The 23108-nt window shown below is 46.8% G+C and overlaps 1 protein-coding gene across 2 annotated transcripts; it reads right to left on the bottom strand.

The window, feature by feature from the left end:
* On the bottom strand, positions 1-22525 carry RAB5B (RAB5B, member RAS oncogene family). Of its 2 annotated transcripts, none has more exons than XM_012510361.2 (6): positions 22403-22525; positions 7613-7867; positions 4635-4786; positions 3925-4047; positions 3276-3369; positions 1-2605 (listed from the first exon to the last, which is right to left on the bottom strand). In XM_012510361.2, the coding sequence occupies exons 2-6, from the start codon at positions 7773-7775 to the stop codon at positions 2490-2492; spliced, it is 648 nt and encodes a 215-aa protein (XP_012365815.1). In that variant the 5' UTR covers positions 7776-7867; positions 22403-22525; the 3' UTR covers positions 1-2489. The 2 variants fall into 2 exon arrangements, with proteins under 2 accessions (XP_012365815.1, XP_030678329.1); XM_030822469.1 differs by lacking the exon at positions 22403-22525 and adding an exon at positions 12272-12555.
* Positions 22526-23108: the final 583 nt, after the last annotated feature.

The raw sequence follows: 23108 nt of genomic DNA on the forward strand, positions 1-23108 counted from the left end.
TTTTCTTTTTTCCTTTTTTTACTTACATTAAATACATCGGTAAATCAGCAGTCGCATTCTGTTACCACGATTGTTATGTTGGGACAGGAAGAAAGGCAAATGCTTTCTTAGAAGCAAAACAAAAACAAAAAACCACAACACCCCCCCTTAAAAAAACTGACCAGAAGAAAAAAATGAGCTGGCAAATAAAAAAAAAAAAAAACAAAAAAAAACTAAGATCCCCAAGCCCAACAGAGCTCAAAGGAAGGCAGAAGAGGTGGTAGGAAGTAGAAGGAAGGCAGCCGATAGGCCCAGAAGCTAAGGCCAAATCCTGTTCCTATGGGGGTGGGGGAGGGAGAAGCCTGGGGAAGTGGTTTCCCAGCCCCAAGACAATGAAACATCTTCACTCCTGCTCCAAGGGGAAAAGCTGCACAGAGAAAGAACTTCATTTCTAGGAGACTTTAGAAAGCCATCCTAGTTCTTCTACTTGTAAAAAGGATGCACTGGGTGCTTTGGGGGGCCAGTGGCTTCTGGGAAAGGAAGGGGGAAATGTGTGTGTTTCAGGGCCATGGGAACTAAGGCTGCCCCTGGAAAAGGAAGGGAATTGAGGCCTAAGTGGAAGAACCTAAGCTGGGTCCTTCAGAATCTCAGCTTCATAGATTTCTCAGCTGTTCTGGGATAGAAGGCAGTCTGCAAGCCAAAAGGGCAGGAAGGTTCCAATCCTAGGTCACTGTGACCTTCCCTTTCTTTCTTTCTTTCCCAAAACTCTGGGCTGGAACACGGAACTTAAAGTTCTCTTTTGCCTTGATGGCTTCTCAGAGACATCTTAAAATACCTGATGAGGGATATGAAGGGAGACTAGAGATTTAGAAAGGACTAAGGTCCTCTGATAATATCAGCCAGTTGTAAATGCCAGTCATTCCCTGTCCACAGGAACAGGTGGTATGATATGAGGGCACCACAGGAGGCCTCTGTGGTACTAGCCCCTATTGGTACATGGATTAAACCACTGGTTGCATGATGGGGAGGGATGGGGGGATTAAGGATGGAGGGACTAAATTCAAGATATTAACAAAGGAGCAAAGAAACAGGGCCTGATGGGAGGCAGAGGATAGAACAGACTGTACAGTGGGAATAAAGATCATACCTATTTACAAGGAAGTAGAAAAGACATGGTAATGGATATCAAATTGAGTGTGAAACCTGGGAAAGGATAGAAAACTCCTCCCTTTTGCCTGACCTCCTTTTTACTCCCCTACCTTGGCCTGTGCTATCCTGAGACACTCCCCAATTGCTCAGTTAATTCTCCAGGAAAGGCAAACCTATACTCAACAGCTAGCTTGGCAAGAATATAGGTTAAGAATTAGAGTTGGAGGAAGCTAACAGTGGAGATAGGACTTGAGTAGCTGCCACTGGTAGTTTTATCTATAACCTCTCCTCAAACCTCATATTAACCTCAGATTTCATTGAATTAAAAAGAAGGTGGGAGGGCAAGTAAATCAATCAAAACTTCCATAAAACAAGTACCCCAACTGAACTACCATCAATTAAAGTGCAAACTGCAGGGGTATACGGTGGCTGGGGCTGAGGCCATCTAAAGGCCAGAGGGGAAAAAATGCATATGTATAAATCAGAGGATGGGTACTAGAAACTGTCCCTCCTCCAATCAGATCACAGCAGAGCCAAAGATGCAGGCAACCAGTGAAGATTCTTTGGAAGACTCTGGGGTCCAATCCCCACGATAGGGGAAACACTACCTAAGAGGCTGCGTGAGGGGAAACCGGGCCTTTGAAGAGTTACAGATGACACTGCACCTCCACCTCCGCCCAGTTGGCTTACAAGGCACCTCCTGCCTGGTGCCTGAGAACCTGCCTCCCCATTCTCACCTCTACCTAGGAACACCCTCCACAAGGCCAACTCATGGATACCGCAATGTTTTCAAATATGAGAAACTCCAACCAAATAAAAACAAAAAGGAAATGTTTCCTTACTCCCTCCTGCTCTGAGCTTTATTCTCCCCCAGGGCCCTTAATGTAAATGAACTGGAAACCTCCTTCCTCAGCTCCTGGGCTCACCACTTTCTGCATCCTGGGGAGAGGAGAAAAGAGGCTCAAGAACAGGGATTGACCAAAAGCAGAAGGGGAAGGGACAGGAGTCAGAAGTGTTTTCTGAAAAAATGGGGAGGAACACTAGGGAGGAGGAGAAAAGATAAGTAAGTTGCTGTCTTGTACCTATAATACAAAGTGAAGAAAGTTTGTTTTGGAAGGTAAGTCCTGGGGGGAGTTGACCCCCAAGCCCCAGAGTAGGGGGTAGGAGGCCAGTGGCAACAGCTGCCTGGTGTTGGTTGCTGAAGCGTTAAAAAGTGCCATGACGGAGCTGTCAGGAGGCAGCCCTTGGGAGCCAGGGCTCAGTGTGCTGTTACCGTAGGGGTTGTGTGCTGAGGGGTAGGGATGGAGGTTATTTCTTAGCTCTTGTGCTAGCTCCATACTTGTTTGCTGCTAGCCACCCCCTCAGTTGCTACAACACTGGCTCTTGTTCTGCTGGGACTGTTCATGGAGATCCACACCCCGGCTTCGGCCTGCTGCACCTCCCAGATTCTGGGGTTCACTCTTTGGCAACTTCTTAGCTAGAGATAAAAAGAGAAGAGAACAAAGTATGGTAGACTTTACTTCCCTGCCCCTCTGCCCCCACCCCCCAAAAACGGCTACTGAGTTGGGGAAAAGGGAGAATTTGAGAGATTAAAAGAATGTTCTGAAGATGGGAGGGTTCACTGTTTGCAAACTTTTTTTTTTTTTTTGACACGGAGTCTTGCTCTGTTGCCAGGATGGAGTGCAGTGGCACAATCTCGGCTCACTGCAACCTCCACCTCCTGGGTCCAAGTGATTCTCCTGGCTCAGCCTCCCAAGTAGCTGGGACTACAGGTGTGCACCACCACGCCCAGCTAATTTTTGTATTTTTAGTAGAGATGGGGTTTCACCACATTGGCCAGGATGGTCTCGATCTCTTGACCTCGTGATCCGCCCGCCTCAGCCTCCCAAAATGCTGGGATTATAGGCGTTAGCCACCATGCCCAACGCCCAGCCCTGAGCCACCACGCCCGGCCGGCAAACTTACACAATGAAGACAAGGGAGCTAAAGCTGCAGCCAAGGATGGAGGTCACAACAGAGAGTTAAGGTATTTCCATACCTAAAGTTTTTGCAAAAGGAGATACTCGCACCTATCCTTGATTTGGGTTAGCTATAATTTTGCCTATAAACGAGGGAAAAAGGAAGACCTCAGGATGTTCTGACCTTACCTATTGCCAGAAAGAGATCATTCACGTTCATAGCCGTCTTGGCTGAAGTCTCCATGAACAATAAGCTGTTGTCATCTGCATATGCCTGGGCCTCCTGCAAGGAGTGGGGTGTATTAGTGCTCAGAATGTAGGGTGGGAACGAGTATTGCCTTTCCACTCCCATGCAGCACAACAGCTAGGCAAAATCCTAGGTTCCCTCCCCTTAATTAATACCCCTTCGAGCCAGCTAGCCTAGATGCATAATTTAATGACAACTCCCTCGAGATGACCCCATGTCCATTCAGTCCAACACACAAATGTCAGAAAGCTTAATTATAGGGGAGAGGGTAAGTTAGTTGGGGGCTTTTGGGTTCTGACACTTGAATAGTCCCTTACCGCAAATTTATTTGCTCCCTCCTTCCTGTTTTCACACTGGTACCCCCACAGCTGGTACTTCCCTAACCCTCTGCTCTGGAGTTTTCTCCTGACTCCTCTGAAAATCTCCTGGCTGTCATTAGGGTCACAGTGTTGCTGTATTTAACTTGGTGTAGAACTGGGGAATGAGACAATGAATGTCCTTAGTTGACGTTTTCAGAGAGGGCTGGTTTGGAAAAAAAGAGGTCCCAGGAACAGAGGAAGTGTTAGAGAGGAACTCCACGGGCCATCTTACTTCATACTCCACCATACGCTTGTTGGCCAGGTCAGCTTTGTTCCCTGCCAGGGCAATAACGATGCTAGGACTGGCCTGTCGCTGTAGTTCCTTCACCCATGTCTTTGCTCGGGCAAAGGTTTCCTAGGAAAATATGAAGAGAATGAGTAGGCTGGAATGACTGCCAATCCATATCCATCACCTTTTAAAATGAGTCTCAAAATTCACCTCTTCTAGGTGGTCTTCCCTCAGTGAAACCACAGGTCTCTGATAATTCATTATCTGTCTTCTTAGCACTTGGAATCATAGTTTGTACTCTTATTTGCTATTTCAAGAACCCGTTGTTTTCTGCCCCCCCACCCCCTGCCCCAAACTAACTCCTCTAAATATAAGCAAGGACAGTCTTTTTTTTTTTTTTTTTTTGAGGCGGAGTTTTGCTCTGTCGCCCAGGCTAGAGTGCAGTGGCTGGATCTCGGCTCACTGCAACCTCCGCCTCCTGGGTTCAAGCGATTCTCCTGCCTCAGCCTCCGAGTAGCTGGGACTACAGGCGTGCACCACCACGCCCAACTAATTTTTGTAATTTTAGTAGAGACGGGGTTTCACCATGTTGGCCAGGATGGTCTCAATCTCTTGACCTCATGATCCTCCTGCCTTGGCCTCCTAAAGTGTTGGGATTACAGGCGTGAGCCACCATGCCCGGCCAACAAGGACAGTCTTCTTAGCTCACTTACCTGATTAGTAATGTCGTAAACCACGATTGCAGCCTGGGCACCCCTGTAGTACATGGGGGCTAAGCTGTGATATCGCTCCTGCCCAGCTGTGTCCCAGATCTCAAACTTGACTGTTGTGTCATCTAGACAAACGGACTGGGTGAGGAAGGCCGCTATGGATGAGAGAATGGAGGGGAAGATGCTGTAAGTGGGAGGATGAATGGGAACATCCCACCCCCCTTCAAAATATAACTGCCCTCACACTAAGACCAGTCACCACCCAGGATAGTCAGCTACAGGAAAAGGTTTTGAGTTCTCCTTACATGTAAGTCTTGGAACCAGGATTAAGACTGCCCTTGGCTAAGTCCTTCCTGCCAGAAATGTCACTGGCTAAGGAATGGGGGTATATCATAAACTAAGAGGGACAGAAAAACTGGCACTTATACGAGTCATCCTTCTTCTAACCAAAATAGGAGAATAACAAATGACAGAGAAAACAGCTTCAGATAAAAGTCACATCAAGAATTAATTAGAAGATTGGGCTGGGCCTGTAATCCCAGCACTTTGGGAGGTGGGGGTGGATCACCTGAGGTCAGGAGTTTGAGACCAGTCTGGCCAACATGGCAAAACCCGTCTCTACTAAAAATACAAAAATTAGCCAGGCGTGGTGGTGGGCAGCTGTAATCACAGCTACTCGGGAGGCTGAGGCTGGAGAATCCCTTGAACTTGGGAGATGGAGGTTGCAGTGAGCCAAGATGGCGCCACTGCACTTCAGCCTGGGCAACAAGAGCGGAACTCCGTCTCAAAAAACAAACAAACAAACAAACAAATGTAAACAAAGGAAAGAATTAATTAGAGGATTGGCTGGGCGCAGTGGCTCACGCCTGTAATCCCAGCACTTTGGGAGGCCAAGGCAGGTGGATGGCTTGAGGTCAGGAGTTCGAGACCAGCCTGGCCAACACAGTGAAACCCTGCCTCTACTAAAAACACAAAAGTTAACCAGGCGTGGTGATGGACGCCTGTAATTCCAGTTACTTGGGAGGCTGAGGCAGCAGAATTGCTTGAACTGGGGAAGCGGAAGTTGCAGTGGGCAACCACTGCACCACTGCACTCCAGCCTGGGCAACAGGGTGAGACTCAGTATCCAAAAAAAAAAAAAAAAAAAAGAACTAATTAGAAGATTTTAAAGCTTGATGGCAAGTCCCATCATTATCAATATTATTTGGCTGTTACTTTTTTATATAATCTGCTGCAGGTCCAGGAATACATTTCCAAGATGACTAATAAAAAGGGGAAAGAGGCCAGGCACGGTGGCTCATGCTTGTAATCCCAGCACTTTGGGAGGCTGAGGCGGGTGGATCACTTGAAGTCAGGAGTTTGAGACCAGCCTGGCCAACACGGCAAAACGCTGTCTCTATCAAAAATACAAAAATCAGCCGGGCATGGTGGTACGTGCCTGTAATCTCTGTTGCTCAGGAGGCTGAGGCACGAGAATCACTTGAACCTGGGAGGCAGAAGTTGCAATGAGCCAAGATTGCACCGCTGCACTCCAGTCTGGGTGACAGAGTGAGACTCCGTCTCAAAAACAAACAAATAAATAAATAAATAAATAAAAATAATAAGGGGAAGGAATAATATGGAAGTTCTCATAGAAGATCCTTTATTGAATTAGCACCCTATTTTGGGGTAGTAGTGGGGAAAAGGTAGCAAAGATGAGAAAGACAGACACCCTTTGTATTTTGCATTAGTTCCAGCCTCCATTTAACCAGATTTTTTTTTTTTTTTTTTTTTTTAAATAGTCTCGCTCCTTCGCCTAGGGTAAAATGCACTGGCGTGATTTTGGCTCACTGCAACGTCCGCCTCGTGGGTTCAAGCAAGTCTCCTGCCTCAGCCTCCCAAGTAGCTGGGATTACAGGCGTGTGCCACCATGTCCGGCTAATCTTTGTTGTTGTTGTTTTGTTTTTTTTGAGACGGATTTTCGCTCTAGTCACCCAGGCTGGAGTGCAATGGCACAATCTTGGCTCAGTGCAACCTCCATCTCCTGGGTTCGAGCAGTTCTCCTACCTCAGCCTCCTGAGTAGCTGGAATTACAGGCATGTGCCACCACGCCCAGCTAATTTTTGTATTTTTAGTAGAGATGGAGGTTTCACCATGTTGGCCAGGCTGGTCTCGAACTCCTGGCCTCAAGTGATCTGCCTGCCTCGGCCTCCCAAATGCTGGGATTACAGGTGTGAGCCACCATGCCCAGCCTATTTTACCAGATTTTGATTTCTTTTTTTTATTTTTTGAGATGGAGTTTCGCTCTTGTCACCCAGGGTGGAGTGCGGTGGCGCGATCTCGGCTCACTACAACCTCCGCCTCCCGGGTTCAAGTGATTCTCCTGCCTTAGCCTCCTGAGTATCTGGGATTATAGGTGCCTGCCACCACGCCCGGCTAATTTTTTGTATTTTTAGTAGAGACAGGATTTTGCCATGTTGGGCAGGCTGGTCTGGAACTCCTGACCTCAGGTGATCCGCCCACTTTGGCCTCCCAAAGTGGTGCGCCACTGGGCCCAGCCTCTGTTTTTATAAAGGGTTTCCATTTCTGGGGAAAAGAATGGGACTAAGAGGGCCAGCTCCATAATCAGGTCTTATATCTCTTTTCAAAAGCCTTACCGGCCAGGCGCAGTGACTCACGCCTGTAATCCCAGCACTTTGGGAGGCCGAGGCAGGCAGATCACCTGAGGTCAGGAGTTTGAGACCAACCTGGCCAACATGATGGCGAAACCCCCTCTCCATTAAAAATACAAAAATTAGCCAGGCGCCATGGTGTGCACCTGTAATCCCAGTTACTCGGGAGGCTGAGGCATAAGAATCGCTTGAACCTGGGAGACAGAGGTTGCAGTGAGCCAAGATTGTGCCACTGCACTCCAGCCTGGGTAACAGAGCAAGACTCCATCTAAAAATAAAAAAAAAGAACCCTTAGCAAACATTCAATCTCCTCTTACCCCAAGGCACTCACCTCCAATGGTGCTCTCCTGGTACTCATGGAACTGCCCTTTGACAAAACGTAATACCAGGCTTGACTTTCCCACTGCAGATTCTCCCAGCAGGACCAATTTGAACTGGCAAATTTTGCTGGCCTGGGGTTGCCCATTGGGCCTAGCTGTGCTTCTGCTAGTCATGGCCAGATTATCAGAGTGGGAAAGGGTAGAGGGAGGGGGATGCTGTAAAGGGGGGAGGGGGAAGGGGAGGGGATTTCCAGGCTTCAACACTCCTGCAAGAAAAAATAAGTGAATAAAATTAGACATATGTCCATTGAAGCTGCAATCGCTTTTCAGAGAAGGATAGAATCTCATCTCCTTGCTTCTATGAGGACTTAGCTCTTGCAGTCATCTGCTATTGACAGGTTATACCTCTGAGAAGGTCCCAGGCAGCTGATCCTCAGTGGTAAGAGTTGGGAACAGCAAAATAAGAACTGCTTCTGGAGTCTGCCCTACCACGTAATCTCTAACTGCCAAGGGAGCTGAAATAGAGAGACTGAAAACAGAGACTTTTTAATTCCCCACCAGGTCTTCAAGGTTTTTTGTTTGAGTCACACAAAGTGATCAACCTTTAGTTGGCCTGAAGAATATCCAGATCCACCCACAGGTACCCTAGATCCCTAGTATCTCTGTGGCATCCTGGTGCTGTGCTCTTCTTTTCCTTTTCCTTTTTTTTTTTTTTTGAGACGTCACTCTTGTTGCCCAGGCTGGAGTGCAATGGCACGATCTTGGCTCACCACAACCTCTGCCTCCCGGGTTCAAGCAATTCTCCCACCTCAGTCTCCTGACTAGCTGGGATTACAGGCATGTGCCACCACGCCTGGCTAATTTTGTATTTTTAGTAGAGACTGGGTTTCTCCATGTTGGTCAGGCTAGTCTAAGAAGTCCTGACCTCAGGTGATCTGCCCACCTTGGCCTCCCAAAGTGCTGATATTACAGGCGTGAGCCACCGTGCCTGGCCTTCTTTTCATTTTTCCTTAGCTCTTTGTCAAAATGAGAGATTCACTCTAGGGGTGTGGGATAAGAGTCACCCCTCCTAAGGGCAGAAGTGTAGCTGCTGCTCTATTCTTTATATATGACTGGTCTCCCTGATAAGACATTTCTAAAGATCTAACCAGGGTCCCATTGCCAGAAAATCTATCCTTTCTCATTTTTGGTTGAAGGTAAAGAGAGAAATACAACCAACAGATCACATTCATTATCAACTCTGTTTCATTAACAACTTTTTTCACTTTATTTCTGCCATCTTTCCAAATCTGAAAGCCTATCAAGAATCAGTAAGCTTGACCTACTCTCAACTTGCAGCTGTCTTGCTGGTGCCTAGGGATTAGATTACCCTCCACACCAAAGGGGCCTAACAGTTGTAGCCCTCCACATTAGAGGCAGAGAAAGGTATACCTTCTAAAGACATGCAGGAGTCTCCAGAGGATGGTATAGGGGATAAATCTGCAAGCGATCAATATTTGATGAAAGAATACACTGAATCAACTCCTCTATCTTCTAAGAGGGCTAAGAAAGCTGCTGGTGGGGCAGGGAACAGAGAGGAGTTGGGACTTTGACATTCTAATCGTCTAAATCTAAATACATTTCATCATCCTGACTCTGAGCGGAAAGGAGCTATGAAATTCAAAGGGAAGTTAGCATGGGCAGAGCATGCAAAAACCTCTCTCCCAAACCTAAGCATTGCTTGATAGTTGTACTTTGCTTGTTCAAATTAATCTTTCGCTTTTCCAAAGCAGATCCTAGTGACTTCACAGACATCATACTCTATGGCATATGTGGGGAAACATCATTATTTTGTCACCACAATTAGCGAGTCTGGAGTTAAAGTGGGGTTAAAAAATTTCAGTAATCCCACTTACTAGATCGTAAAGACAGAAAATCATACAGGAGGCAATGCAGAGGAATAAAGGCTCTGGATTCCAATTCTCCTTACTAGCTATGAACTTGGGCAAGTCACTAAATATATGTGTGCATTCATTTCCTCATCTGTAAAATGAGATAATAGCCTTTTTTTTTTTTTTTGAGACAGAGTCTCGCTCTGTCCCCCAGGCTGGAGTGCAGTGGCGCGATCTCGGCTCACTGCAAGCTCCGCCTCCCGGGTTCACGCCATTCTCCTGCCTCAGCCTCTCGGAGTAGCTGGGACTACAGGCGCCCGCCACCATGCCCAGCTAATTTTTTGTATTTTTAGTAGAGATGGGGTTTCACCCTGGTCTCGATCTCCTGACCTTGTGATCCGCCCGCCTCGGCCTCCCAAAGTGCTGGGATTACAAGCGTGAGCCACCGCGCCCGGCCTGATAATAGCCTTATAAGCACCTACTTCATAAGGGTGTTTTAAGGATTAAGTGAGATAATGCATATAAATAACTTAAGTATTTTAAGTATTTGATATATACTAAGTGCTAAACAAATATTAAGCTACTAATCATTACTAATATAAAGAGAATTTCTCTACCTCTCTAAGCCTTACCTTCTACCTTTGTAAATTGGAAAAAATACCATCCTCATAGCTACAAATAATAAGTGAAAGATGTGTTTAGCATAGTGCTAATAGCTATTAAAATATATCTCAATATTAGTTGTTACCAATATATTCCTAAAAAGCACCACAGGCTGGGTGCAGTGGCTCATACCTATAACCCCAGCACTTTGGGAGGCTGAGGTGGATCATCTGAGGTCAGAAGTTCGAGACCTGCCTGGGCAACATGATGAAACTCCGTCTCCACTAAAAATACAAAAAAAATTAGCTGGGTATGGTGGTGCATACCTGTAATCCCAGCTACTCCAGAGACTGAGGCAGGAGAATCGCTTAAACTCAGAAGGTAGAGGGTGCACTGAGCTGATGCACCACTGTGCTCCAGCCTGGGTGACACAGCGAGACTCCGTCTCAAAAAAAAAAGGTGGGCACAGTGGCTCGTGCCTGTAATCCCAGCACTTTGGGAGGCCAAGGCGGGCGGATCAGGAGGTCAGGAGTTTGAGACCAGCCTGGCAAACATGGTGAAACCCCGTCTCTACTAAAAATACAAAAATTAGCTCGGTGTGTTGGCCCGTGCCTGTAGTCCCAGCTACTTGGGAGGCTGAGGCAGGTGAATTGCTTGAACCTGTGAGGCAGAGGTTGCAGTGAGCTGAGATTGCACCACTGTACTCCAGCCTGGCAACAGAGCAACAGCGAGACTCAGTGTAAAAAAAAAAAAAAAAAATTAGCCGGGTGTGGTTGGTGCCCGGCGTTTGTAATCCTACTCGGGAGGCTGAGGCAGGAGAACTGCTTAAACCCGGGAGGTGGAGGTTGCAGTGAGCCGAGATCGTGCCACCCCATTCTAGCCTGGGTAGCAGAGCAAGACTCCATCTGGGGTGGGTAGGGGGGAGATGAGGGCGGGGAAGCAGCCACAATATGAAAGTGGTACAGAGAAAGAAAAAGAGAAAAAACAGGCCTGGCAGAGCGGCCCATGCCTGTAATCCCACGGGTTTGGGAGATAAAAGGGGAAGGCTTGCTTGAGGTGAGGAGTTTGAGACCAGCCTAGGCAACATAGCGAGACTGAGTCTTTAGAAAACATTTAAAAAAAATTAGCTGGGCATGGTGGTATGTGCCTATAATCCCAGCTACTCCAGAGGCTGTGGTGGGAGAATCGCTGGAGCCCAGGAGTTGAAGGTTGTAGTGAGCTGACTGCACCACTGCACTCCAGCCTGGGCGACAGAACAAGACACTATCTCTGAAAGAAAAAAAAAAAAAAAAAGAGAGCGACAGAACTAAAGGGAAAGAGGAAGTTAGCAAAAGAATGAGAGGTGAGAACTCAAGGTCCCAAAGTAGCCTAGATTAATACAGAGGAACATGACAATTACTTTGATTCTATTGGGTATTCTGTAGTCCCCTTGGTCAGTCAGTCTTAAAAATTTAGATATACCTGTACTATTTTAAGTTTTCAATGGCCTATGATGAAAGGATCAAAATAAAGATGATACAGCAAATTTTTCTTTTTTTTGTTTTTTTGAGACGGAGTCTCGCTCTGTCGCCCAGGCTGGAGTGCAGTGGCACAATCTCAGATCACTGCAAGCTCCGCCTCCCGGGTTCCCGCCATTCTCCTGCCTCAGCCTCTCCGAGTAGCTGGGACTACAGGCGCCCGCCACCACGCCCGGCTAATTTTTTTTGGTATTTTTAGTAGAGACGGGGTTTCACCGTGGTCTCGATCTGTTGACCTTGTGATCCGCCCGCCTCGGCCTCCCAAAGTGCTGGGATTACAATCGTGAGCCACCGCGCCCGGCCGCAAATTTTTCATAAAGCTAAATTTATTCAACTTAAATGAGTATCTTTAATCATAACATTTTAAAATTTATTTTCCATTTTTAGAGATAGTCTCACTCTGGTGCACAGGCTGCAGTGCAGTGGAATGATCATAGCTCATTGTAGGCTCCAACTCCTGGGCTCCAGTGATCCTCCACCACACCTGGCTAATTTTTTCTATTTTGTGTAGAGATGGGGTCTCCCTATGTAATCAGTTTTAGTATTTATTCATTTTTTAAAACTACGAGTTATCATTTAAAAAAAAAGTTTTATAAACACTGCTTTGGAGAGGCCTGACACTGAAAGATGGGTTAGTAGGGATGGAAATAAGTTTAGTTTCTGGACAGTCTATAGTTACAGTTACTACTCAAGCACTTCCGGATGAAATTCAGATGAGGACCGAATGATGGGCTTTCCAGGGATCAGAGATTTCTCCAACCCTGCCACTAAAGTTATAGAGCTATCATAAAAGTGAGGAGAGCCAACCTAGACAGAGGCAATCCTGCAGAGTTGGTAAAGTTTTTGGAATCAGGCAAGTCCGAGTTCTGTTCTCTGCTTTGCCACAACCCACTGTGATCTTAGGCTACTCACTCCTTTTGTTTTTCTGATCCTCAGCTTCCCCCTTTTTTTTTGGAGACGGAGTTTTGCTCTTGTTGCCCAGGCTGGAGTGCAATGGCACGCTCTCGGCTCACCGCAACCTCTGCTTCCTGGGTTCAAGTGATTCTCCTGCCTCAGCCTCCCGAGTAGCTGGGATTACAAGCATGTACCACTACGCCTGGCTAATTTTGTATTTTTAGTAGAGACGGGGTTTCTCCATGTTGGTCAGGCTGATCTCAAACTCCCGACCTCAGGTGATCCACTAGCCTCGGCCTCCCAAAGTGCTGGGATCTTCCCCATTTATAAGGATCTATGTGGGAGAATGGAATTGGTGAAAGTGGCAAAGAGCAGAATTTGAATTCACTTCCAAAGTTCTGTGTACATTTAAGAAACTTGCTGCTTAAGGCATCTGTGAGGATGAATTACTTCTAAAGCATATATTTACGTGGTATTCATACACACCGTGTCATAGGAAAAAAGGACAGACCAGCAGAATGGTAAACTTTATTTATTTATTTATTTATTTTGAGACGGAGTCCGGCTCTGTCGCCCAGGCTAGAGGTGCAGTGGCGCGATCTCGGCTCACTGCAAGCTCCGCCTCCTGGGTTCATGCCATTCTCCTGTCTCAGCCTCCTGAGTAGCTGGGACTACAGGAGCCCACCACCATGCACGGCTAATTTTTTTCTATTTTTTAGTAGAGATGGGGTTTCACTGCGTTAGCCAGGATAGTCTCGATCTCCTGACCTCGTGATCCGCCCACCTCAGCCTCCCAAAGTGCTGGGATTACAGGCATGAGCCACTGCGCCTGGCCAGAATGGTAAACTTTAAAAGAGTAAACACAGCCAGGCTTGGTGGCTCACACCTGTAATACCAGCACTTTGGAGGGCTGAGGTGGGAGGACTGCTTGAGGCCAGGAGTTCAATACAAGTGTGGGCAACATAGTGAAACCTTGTCTCTACAAAAATTTAAAAAAAAAAAAAAAAAAAATTAGCCAGGCATGGTGGTACATGCCTGTCATCCTGGCTACTCAGGAGGCTGAGGTGGGAGGATCACTTGAGCCCAGGAGGTTGAGGCTGCAGTAAGCTGTGATTATGCCACTGCATTCCAACATGGGCCACAAAGTGAGACCTTGTCTCAAAAAATAAATAAATAGGCCGGGCGCAGTGACTCACGCCTGTAATCCCAGCACTTTGGGAGGCCAAGGCAGGAGGATCATCTGAGGTCACGAGTTTGAGACCAGCCTGGCCAACATATAGTGAAACCCCGTCTCTACTAAAAAATACAAAAATTAGCTGGGCATGGCGGCACACGCCTGTAGTCCCAGCTACTTGGGAAGCTGAGGCAGGAGAATCGCTTGAACCCAGAAGGCGGAGGTTGCAGTGAGCTGAGATTACGCCACTGTACTCCAGCCTGGGCAACAGAGCAAGACTCTGTCTCTCAAAATAAATAAATAAATAAAAGAGAAGACAGGTGACACCATAATAAAAAAAAAAGGACAGATGATAAGCTGATCAAGTTTCCTTCAGGTGATGTATATGTGCTATACTCTCAAGAAACAATAGAAAAAGTTACTGGTTTTTTCAACTTACTCCCTCACATTTTTATGTATTTCATAATTTATTGATTTTTTTGAGACGGAGTCTTGCTCTGTCGCCCAGGCTGGAGTGCAGTGGCGCGATCTCCGCTCACTGCAAGCTCTGCCTCCCGGGTTCATACCATTCTCCTGCCTCAGCCTCCCGAGTAGCTGGGACTACAGGCGCCTGCCACCACGCTTGGCTAATTTTTTCTAGTTTTAGTAGAGACGGGGTTTCACTGTGTTAGCCAGGATGGTCTCGATCTCCTGACCTCGTGATCCTCCCACCTCGGCCTCCCAAAGTGCTGGGATTACAGGCTTGAGCCACCGTGCCCGGCCTTTTATGTATTTCAAAGCATGTGATCCAAGGGGTAGAATATTAAGCCTCAATGTTACTACTCTACAATATAGGAAAATGTGGGAGTTAGAATGGACTGAATTCTCATGGCTAAACATATCACTTGAGCTCTGGGGGAGTGTAAAGACAGGAAACAGTTGCAGACACGCTTGAGTTGCAAAGTCTCTGTCACTAACTCTCAGAGATGGGAAGTCAAGCCAGAGCCCAGATGTGGTCAGCAAGCTTTCTTGCTACTAAGCAACCTTGGATTCTCAGAGATCAGTAACTACTGACTTAGAAAAGATTACCTCGTACCCTAATATGTAGCCTTAAGAGTATGTTCTGGCTGGACATGGTGGTTCACGCCTGTAATCCCAGCATTTTGGAAGGCCAAGGCGGGAGGATCACTTAAGCCCAGGAGTTTGAGACCAGCCTGGGCAACATAACGAGATCCCACCTCTGAAAAAAAAAGAATATGTCCTGCCTTCTTCCTTGTTCACATCAATTGTTGAGCCACCTCTAAGCTTTGATCTTTAATCTCATCATGTTTATAAGGGTATCATTTAAAAAATATAATAGCTAGACTCTCAAAAGATCTGTGGTACAGAAATAAAATCATATATAACAGATTCAATTGATTTATTTCCTATTCTGATTTTTTCCCACAAAAATACTAATTTTTTTTTTTTTTTTTGGTAAATCAGTCAAGTGGTATGATGATTATTACCTTCGAACCTGAGGCAAAAAAAAGGGAGATGGGGCAGGTTTTTCTTCCTTTCACCCTTTTTAGCTCAGAAGAGATCAGATTTAACTTCCCTTAGAAGTGCAGCTCTGCTGGGCACAGTGACTCATGCCTGAAATCCCAGCACTTTGGGAGGCTGAGATGGGCGGATCACCTGAGGTCAGGAGTTCAACATCAGTCTGGCCAACATGGTGAAACCCCGTCTCTATTAAAAACACAAAAATTAGCGGGGTGTGGTGGCTGAAGCCTGTAATCCCAGCTACTTGGGAGGCTGAAGCAGGAGAATTGCTTGAACTTGGGAGGCGGAGGCTGCAGTGGGTGGAGACTTCGCCACTGCACTCCAGCCTGGGCGACAGAGCAAGACTCCATAAAAAAGAAAAAAGAAGTGCAGCTCCACAAGAATGACTTACAAAATGACCCATTAACTAGGGAGGATTGAGGCCTGACCATGGGTTAGCCCACTAGGTGCAGGAGATGGGGATGGAGGATGTTTTTTAATGTGGGCAGCTCTCCCAAGCAGTGCAGCAAAGTAGGCATAACAGTAAAAGTGTCTTCGCAGTCCCAGCTAGAGTAAGACTCCATTCCTCAAGCCCCCTTCCACTTGTTAGCTTTGAGTCCCTAAACCAAATACATATGAAGCCTCCAGAAGTCTATCACCTATCAACAGAGACAGAGTTCTCAGTATATATAGCCACTGGAGTCCAACCCAGTACCAGTTGTCAGCCTTAAGGTCAGTCAGGGCCAGGCGCGGTGGCTCACACTTGTAATCCCTGCACTTTGGGAGGCAGAGGCGGGCGGATCACGAGGTCAGGAGATCGAGACCACGGTGAAACCCCATCTGTACTAAAGATACAAAAAAAAAATTAGCTGGGCGTGGTGGCGGGCGCCTGTAGTCCCAGCTACTCGGAGAGGCTGAGGCAGGAGAATGGCGTGAACCCGGGAGGCGGAGCTTTGCAGTGAGCTGAGATTGCGCCACTGCACTCCACCCTGGGCGACAGAGCGAGACTCTGTCTCAAAAAAAAAAAAAGGTCAGGCAGATCAGAGCCAGTCTAGAGGTCATTTAGTCCAGTCTCTATATTTTATAGGTGAGGAAACTGAGACACATAAAATTAGTCAATTTGGGCTAGGCATGGTGGCTTACGCCTGTAATCCTAGCACTTTGGGAGGGCAAGGCGGGCGGATCATCTGAGGTCAGGAGCTTGAGACCAGCCTGGCCAATGTGGTGAAAACCTGTCTCTACTAAAAATACAAAAATTAGCTGGGTGTGGTGGTGCATGCCTGTAATCCCAGCTACTCAGGAGGCTGAGGCACGGAGGCAGAGGTAGCAGTGAGCCAAGATCACACGACTGCACTCCAGCCTGGACAACAGAGCGAGATTCCGTCTCAAAAATAAATAAATAAAAAATAAAATAAAATTAGTCAACTTGTCAAGTGTTACCATACAGCCAACTGCTAAGTAGTAAATGTAGGACTCCTAGTCAGGTACTCCTGCCTCTTTTATACTGCTATACTTCTTAAAGAAGCAGGAAATGCTGAACTCTAAAGAGAACACCAGGACAGGATCAAGAGCTTAGACTGGATAGAGTTCCTGCCTCTATTCAGTTTAGGTAAGTACTTGCTTTGGGACTAAAAACAAATTAAGAAGACCCAGGCCTTCCCTGGCAACTGGAATGCAGTCCCATATCCTTCTGACAGAAGAATTAATTCATCACTACTCTTTTCTAGAAGGTCTTTGACCAACCCCAAACCCCTGCCAGGACAGTTGAAATAGAAGCAATTCAATGGGAGGCAATAGGAAAACAAGTGGTAACTTTTGCAGAATTTGGTGGGCCCTGCGATTAATGTGAGAGGTTTACTAAGTAGGGAAGACAGAGCAGAAACCAGTAAATACCTTCATCTCCCTCTCCAACTTTGTTTAAACCCAAGTCATCAAAATCTTGAAATGAGAGTTCTACCACTTGGCTCAGCTCTTCATTTTGTTGATCCAGTGTTACCCAATGAGTCACTGGATTAAATGAGATTCCTTCCACATCCCGCACCCTTTCCCTTATATTTCTCCAAGAGGCAAAAAGCATACTTACCTCTTATCAGCATGGTAGTACAAACTCCCTATTATTGACCTAGGTAAGATTGGAATGCCCATCCCTACTTGTCTGCCTAGCAAAATTCTATATATCTCATAAGACCAAGCTCAAATGTTACTTCAGTAAAATTACATAATCACCCTCTCCCCCACAGAATTAATCATTCTCTAGAGGCCTGTAGGGTCCCACAGTATTAAGACTGTATTTCTGGCCAGGCGTGGTGGCGCACACCTGTAATCCCAGCACTTTGAGAGGCCAAGGGAGATGGATCACTGGAGGTCAGGAGTTCGAGACCAGCCTGGCCAATATGGTGAAACCCCGTCTCTACTAAAAATACAAAAATTAGCTGGGCATGTTGGCGCAGGCTTATAATCCCAGTTACCCAGGAGGCTGAGACATGAGGATTGCTTGAGCCCAGGAGGTGGAGGTTGCAGTGAGCACAGATTGCGCCACTGCACTCCAGCCTGGGCAATAAAGCAAGAATCCGTCTCAAAAAAAAACAAAAAAACAGTATTTCTATAATAGTATGTATCACATTATCACAGTATATAAATTGTGTCTGTCTGCTCTGCTAAACTATGAACTTCTTTAAAAGTGGGAGTTTCTTTATGTTATCTTAAAATCTTCAGAGCACAGCATGCTGCCTGATCCCTAGGAGGTGCTCATTAAATGCTCCCTAAATTAAGGCTAAGTAATTCTACTTCTCTCCCCCAATCAACTCCTCCCTTTCTGTACATCTGGACAGATCTTACTCAATTCCATTTGGATTTTTTTTTTTTTCCTGAGACGGAGTCTCACTCTGTCACCCAGGCTGGAGTGCAGTGGCGCAATCTCGGCTCACTGCAAGCTCTGCCTCCCAGGTTCATGCCATTCTCCTGCTTCAGCCTCCCGAGAAGCCGGGACTACAGGCGCCCACCACCACACCTAGCTAATTTTTTGTATTTTGTTTAGTAGAGACGGGGTTTCACCGTGTTAGCCAGGATGGTCTCAATCTCCTGACCTCATGATCCACCCGCCTCAGCCTCCCAAAGTGCTGGGATTACAGGCGTAAGCCAACGCACACGGCCCCATTTGGGAATGTTTTTAATAGGCCTCAGATAATCAATTCTCTCCCTGGTCCCTCTGTGATCTCCTTTGGATGGAGGGCCCCCTTGGGATCTTGCCCACAAGGTACTATTGCAACTCTCATGGGCTAACTGCTTTTCCTGTCACCCGTTACTATGCCTCAGATGGCCTAATCACACCCAATATGTGGCCCTCCCACCCAAACGCTGAGGCAACTGTAGCTAAAAACAAAGTTCGCTGAATTTAAAGTTGATGTTGAATGGTCAAAAGCTTTGGGCCACTATCTTTTAATTCCTGACTTGAGAAACACAAGTTTTAAAAAAAGAGCCATACCACCACAGAACCAGCAGACACTCTGAAAAGGTACCCACTGTCCCTGAACAGAAGCTACAACCTTGCCCAGAAATGTACACACACTTTGTTCACCTGGGTAGCTCCTTATTCAGTTCAGTTACTGTTGAGTCAATGACTAAATCTTTCCCAAAACACTTGTGGGAAGTGGGAGTATAACATGTAGGGTTTTATGGTATCCTTCCTCCAAGAGGGCTGCTGCATTTCCTTATTATAAGTTCATTGTCTCACACTTTGGTTACCTTCCAATCTGAAATGCTTTAGGATTAGGGAGCAAACTATATGCTTGCTTCTTCTACCCTATGCCTCCTTCTCAGAAGTAAAATTCATACTAATAAGCAATATTTGCTCCCAGGTAAAGTAAGAGTTAGGAGATATGAGGTATGTTATGCAGTAGGGATTGTCCAAGAAAAAAATTTAAAAAGATATGAGGTATGACTTGAAGGGCAATGGGAAAGCTCTCTTCTCCAAATATATTTTTGCAACTCCAGATCTATGTATGAAATTCCTTATTGATAATTCTACTCCTAAACTCTCTCTTAAGATGCAAAAAACTGTTGGAAAAATTAGATAGGATTAAAACACACACACACACACACACACACACACACGGCCAGGCGCGGTGGCTCACTCCTGTAGTCCCAGAGCTTTGGGAGGCTGAGGCGTGTGGATGACCTGAGGTCAGGAGTTCGAGTCCAGACTGGCCAACATGGTCAAATCTCGTCTCTACTAATAATACAAAAATTAGCTGGTCATGGTGGTGCACGCCTGTAATCCCAGCTACTCTGGAGGCTGAGGCAGGAGAATGGTGTCAACCTAGGAGGCAGACATTGTAGTGAGCCGAGATCATGCCATTGCACTCCAGCCTGGGCAACAAGAGTGAAACTCCGTCTAAAAACACACACACATACCCCTACACAACTGTCTCTAGGACTGGCTTGCAGGTGAGAAAAGTTCCTTGGGGGAAACAACCGAGGTTTCCAATGGGTGCTATACAAAGGCTGGGTACAACAGAGGGCTTTTAAAGCTAGTAAGGACAAATTCAATTAATAAGGTGGTAGTATGAAATGTCCCAGCTGTACTCTGACTCTGAGATTTAGAGGAAAACCGATTTCAAATCCAGATAAGCTTGGAGCTTCTCAGATCCCTATAGAAAGACACACACTGTACTCCATCCTGAGCGACACAGCAAGACCCTGTCTCTAAAAATAGAAGAAAAGAAAGACAAATACAGGGGCCTCTTAGGAGAACCATCATCATCATGGATAAGAAAGGAATAATCAAGTAATGTGAACATGCAGAGACCATGAACATCCAGAGACCATGAATTTGAGATAAGGGTCTGAAATTCCTTTCTTTAGCAGAGATGCCAACAATTATCCCAAACAAAATGATCCTTTCTCCCCATAAAGTTTTGTTCCATCGCTTTGGGCATTTCCTAGGAAACCCAGCACACAACTTGGGGTGTGTGTGTGTGTGTGTGTGTGTACTCAAGGTGAGTAACACACAGTACAGCCCTCCGCTTGTCGGACTTGGTAGAAGACAAAACGAACTGTGAAAGGAACACAATAAATAACAGAGTATCATCCCAGAAGGGAAAACTGTAGAAAGAATAAGACTAGAGTTTGATGAGAACATGAAAACAGAATTGCCTTTTGTGACACATCCCCCAAAGCAAGATTAGTCTGATTTGCTGTCTCTGATCCTTGACCTTCCTAAATGAAATATGAGTAAGGTATGTGTGGGAGGATTTATACTTCTTAAACTGCTGTACAGCTTCCATATTTTAAAATATGTACATATTAACTTTTGTAATTAAGAAATGTAGTGATGGCCGGGTGTGGTGGCTCACGCCTGTAATCCCAGCACTTTGGGAGGCCGAGGTGGGCGGATCATGAGGTCACGAGATTGAGACCATCCTGGCCAACATGGTAAAACCCTGTCTCTACTAAAAATACAAAAATTAGCTGGGCGTGGTGGCGCACGCCTGTAGTCCCACCTACTTGGGAGGCTGAGGCAGGAGAATCTCTTGAACCTGGGAGGTGGAGGTTGCAGTGAGACTCCATCTCAAAAAAAAAAAAAAAAGAAATGTAGTGATAAAATATATTGGTAGAGAAGCAGAAAAGGAGGAAGTACAGTAAGGGAAAATCTAATAGGCTCCACTCTATGAGGGACTAAGAAAGCTAGCAGACCATTAAAAATATGTGGGGAGGAGGGTACTCCACTCCTCTGCTTTGGCAATCTTTTTCTTTTTTTTTTTTTTTTTGGAGACAGGGTCTCATTCTGTCGCCCAGGCTGGAGTGCAGTGGCAAGATCATGGCTCACTGCACCCTCGAACTCCTGGGCTCAAGTGATCCTCCTGTCTCAGCCTCCCAAAGTGCTGGGATTACAGGCGTGGGCTACTGCACCTCTGTATCTTTTTCTCTACTCACCATCTTCCCCAGATACTTCATAGTTTGACCCAACTTTCTAACAGCACAGAAATCTGGGCTTTTGAAGTAGACAAAGAACAAGGGGTGATGCCAAGCTTTTGAAATGGAATTTCTCACTCTTCCCCAAATCTCTTCCTCAGTGATATCACCTCACAGTTTCGGACCTGTTAACTCCATTACCTGCCTGGGAAATACCCAAGTCAAGTCTAAGTCCCACAAAAGTTTCACCAACTATGATCAGAAGATCTCCTGATGGCTGAGGATCTCTAAGCCCCTTTCCCATGTAGATAATGAAATAGATATGAAATAGATTCTCAGTTCTAGGAGACATGGTATTCACTATAGACCACATTATTAAGTGGGAAAGAAGTGGACAAAACATGCCCCCAATCCAATTTCTTAGCTCTTTCATAGGACATGAAACAGTAAGTTAAGAAACGGACTGCAGTATAGACTAGCTATGAGGCCAAGAGAAAGTGTAGGGGCTGAGTCTGGAGCAGCCAACAGTCATGGAAAAAAAAAATTACTTTGATCTTCATCCCTACCCTGGGAATTTTAAAAAGCTTCAAATTACCACATCTAAACACTAAAGGGAACAAAAGAGTGTGTACTCCCAAGACCCAGAGCCTCCAGCCCACCCTTCAGCATTTCCAGAAGTTCCCATAACTGATACCAGGCCCTGCTTCCATTACTTCAACTACCTTAGTCTTCTAGATTAATACAGCCTTCTTCATTTTCCCCAGTTCTCCCTCACTGAACCCAAATCTCTCTCAGCTCAACACCATAGCACCGTCAGTTCTTTTTACAAAAGGCACTTTCCCTGAAACGAACGCTTCTTACCCAACTAAGAACCCTTCTCAGGCCCTTCCAATGAACCTCTCTGCAGGGACCCAGCCCCAGTCACTCCCGGGGCTCGGGCGACAGGTCTGACCCCTCCTCACCTCCCGGCAAATGGGCTCACCTCACCCGCTGCCCTGTCCCTTTCCCCAACTCCTCCCTCTTCAGCGCTGCTTAATGAGGCCTGCCCCTGCCCTCACTCAAGCTCCGGGCCTCCAGCGCCCGGCCCTCGGCCTGGCCGCCGCCACAGCCCAGCCGCCTTCCCGACTCACCAACTTCGGGGTCCCAGCCCGCCCAGTCCCCTCCTCAGCTCCCCCATTAGGCCTGCCGGGGTCCGGCCCCCTTCTCCCCTCTCCGGTGGGCCACTCTAACCCCTCGCTTAGGACCAGACCCGCCTCCGCTCTCAGGCCAGGCTGCCCTCATCTCCCGGGCGCTTCCGCCCCTGCCCTTTGGGCTCCATCAGCTCGGTACCTGGGGCTCCGTCTCCCCCGTCGGCCCCAAGCCTGTGTCGAACAGACAAACAGCTGCAGCTCAACCAAACCCTCCTGCCCCTCCTTCTCCTCCTCGCCCTGGGGCGGGGCTCCAGCCAATAGCTCGATTACCCGCCTACCTTCGAGGGTGGGGTATATGTGCACTTATCCACCAATCCTCTGGAGAAAGGCGAGTCTCTTTGGGCACTATCACCAACAAGTACGAGCAAGGGACTCGACAGGCGGGACCACAAACCAATAGCGAGGGAGAAACCTCGAAGATGGATGAGGTAAGGAGCCATTAAAGAGCAACCTCCTGAAGACAGGGGGCGGTACACTGCCGACAGGCGTATGTATCCACCAATAAAATCTCGACACCCCATGACCCCGCCTTTTGACTCATAAACATCTAATCAGGTGAGTGATGGAGGCGGGTCAAAGTGAAACTTTAACCAGTACTGCGAAAATACGGGACTTGACTGGCAGGCAAGGAGGGGTTGAAGGAAGCCTTAGGAAGGCCGCTACTGACCTTCGCCCCTCCCCCTGGACTTGGCTGGGGCTGGCTCTAGTGTCCCGCCTTCTGTGACAAATTCGCGGGCGTAAAGGGAAATACCTCTTCTAGGGATCTGGAGCCTGGGAATTTAAGTAACCCTGACATCAGCGCTTCCTCCTTTTAGTGAGGCTTCAGGGGACAGGCGTATTTGGGG

The sequence above is a fragment of the Nomascus leucogenys genome, chromosome 11, assembly GCF_006542625.1.
Source record: "Nomascus leucogenys isolate Asia chromosome 11, Asia_NLE_v1, whole genome shotgun sequence".
In the NCBI taxonomy this organism is placed as follows: Eukaryota; Metazoa; Chordata; class Mammalia; order Primates; family Hylobatidae; genus Nomascus; species Nomascus leucogenys.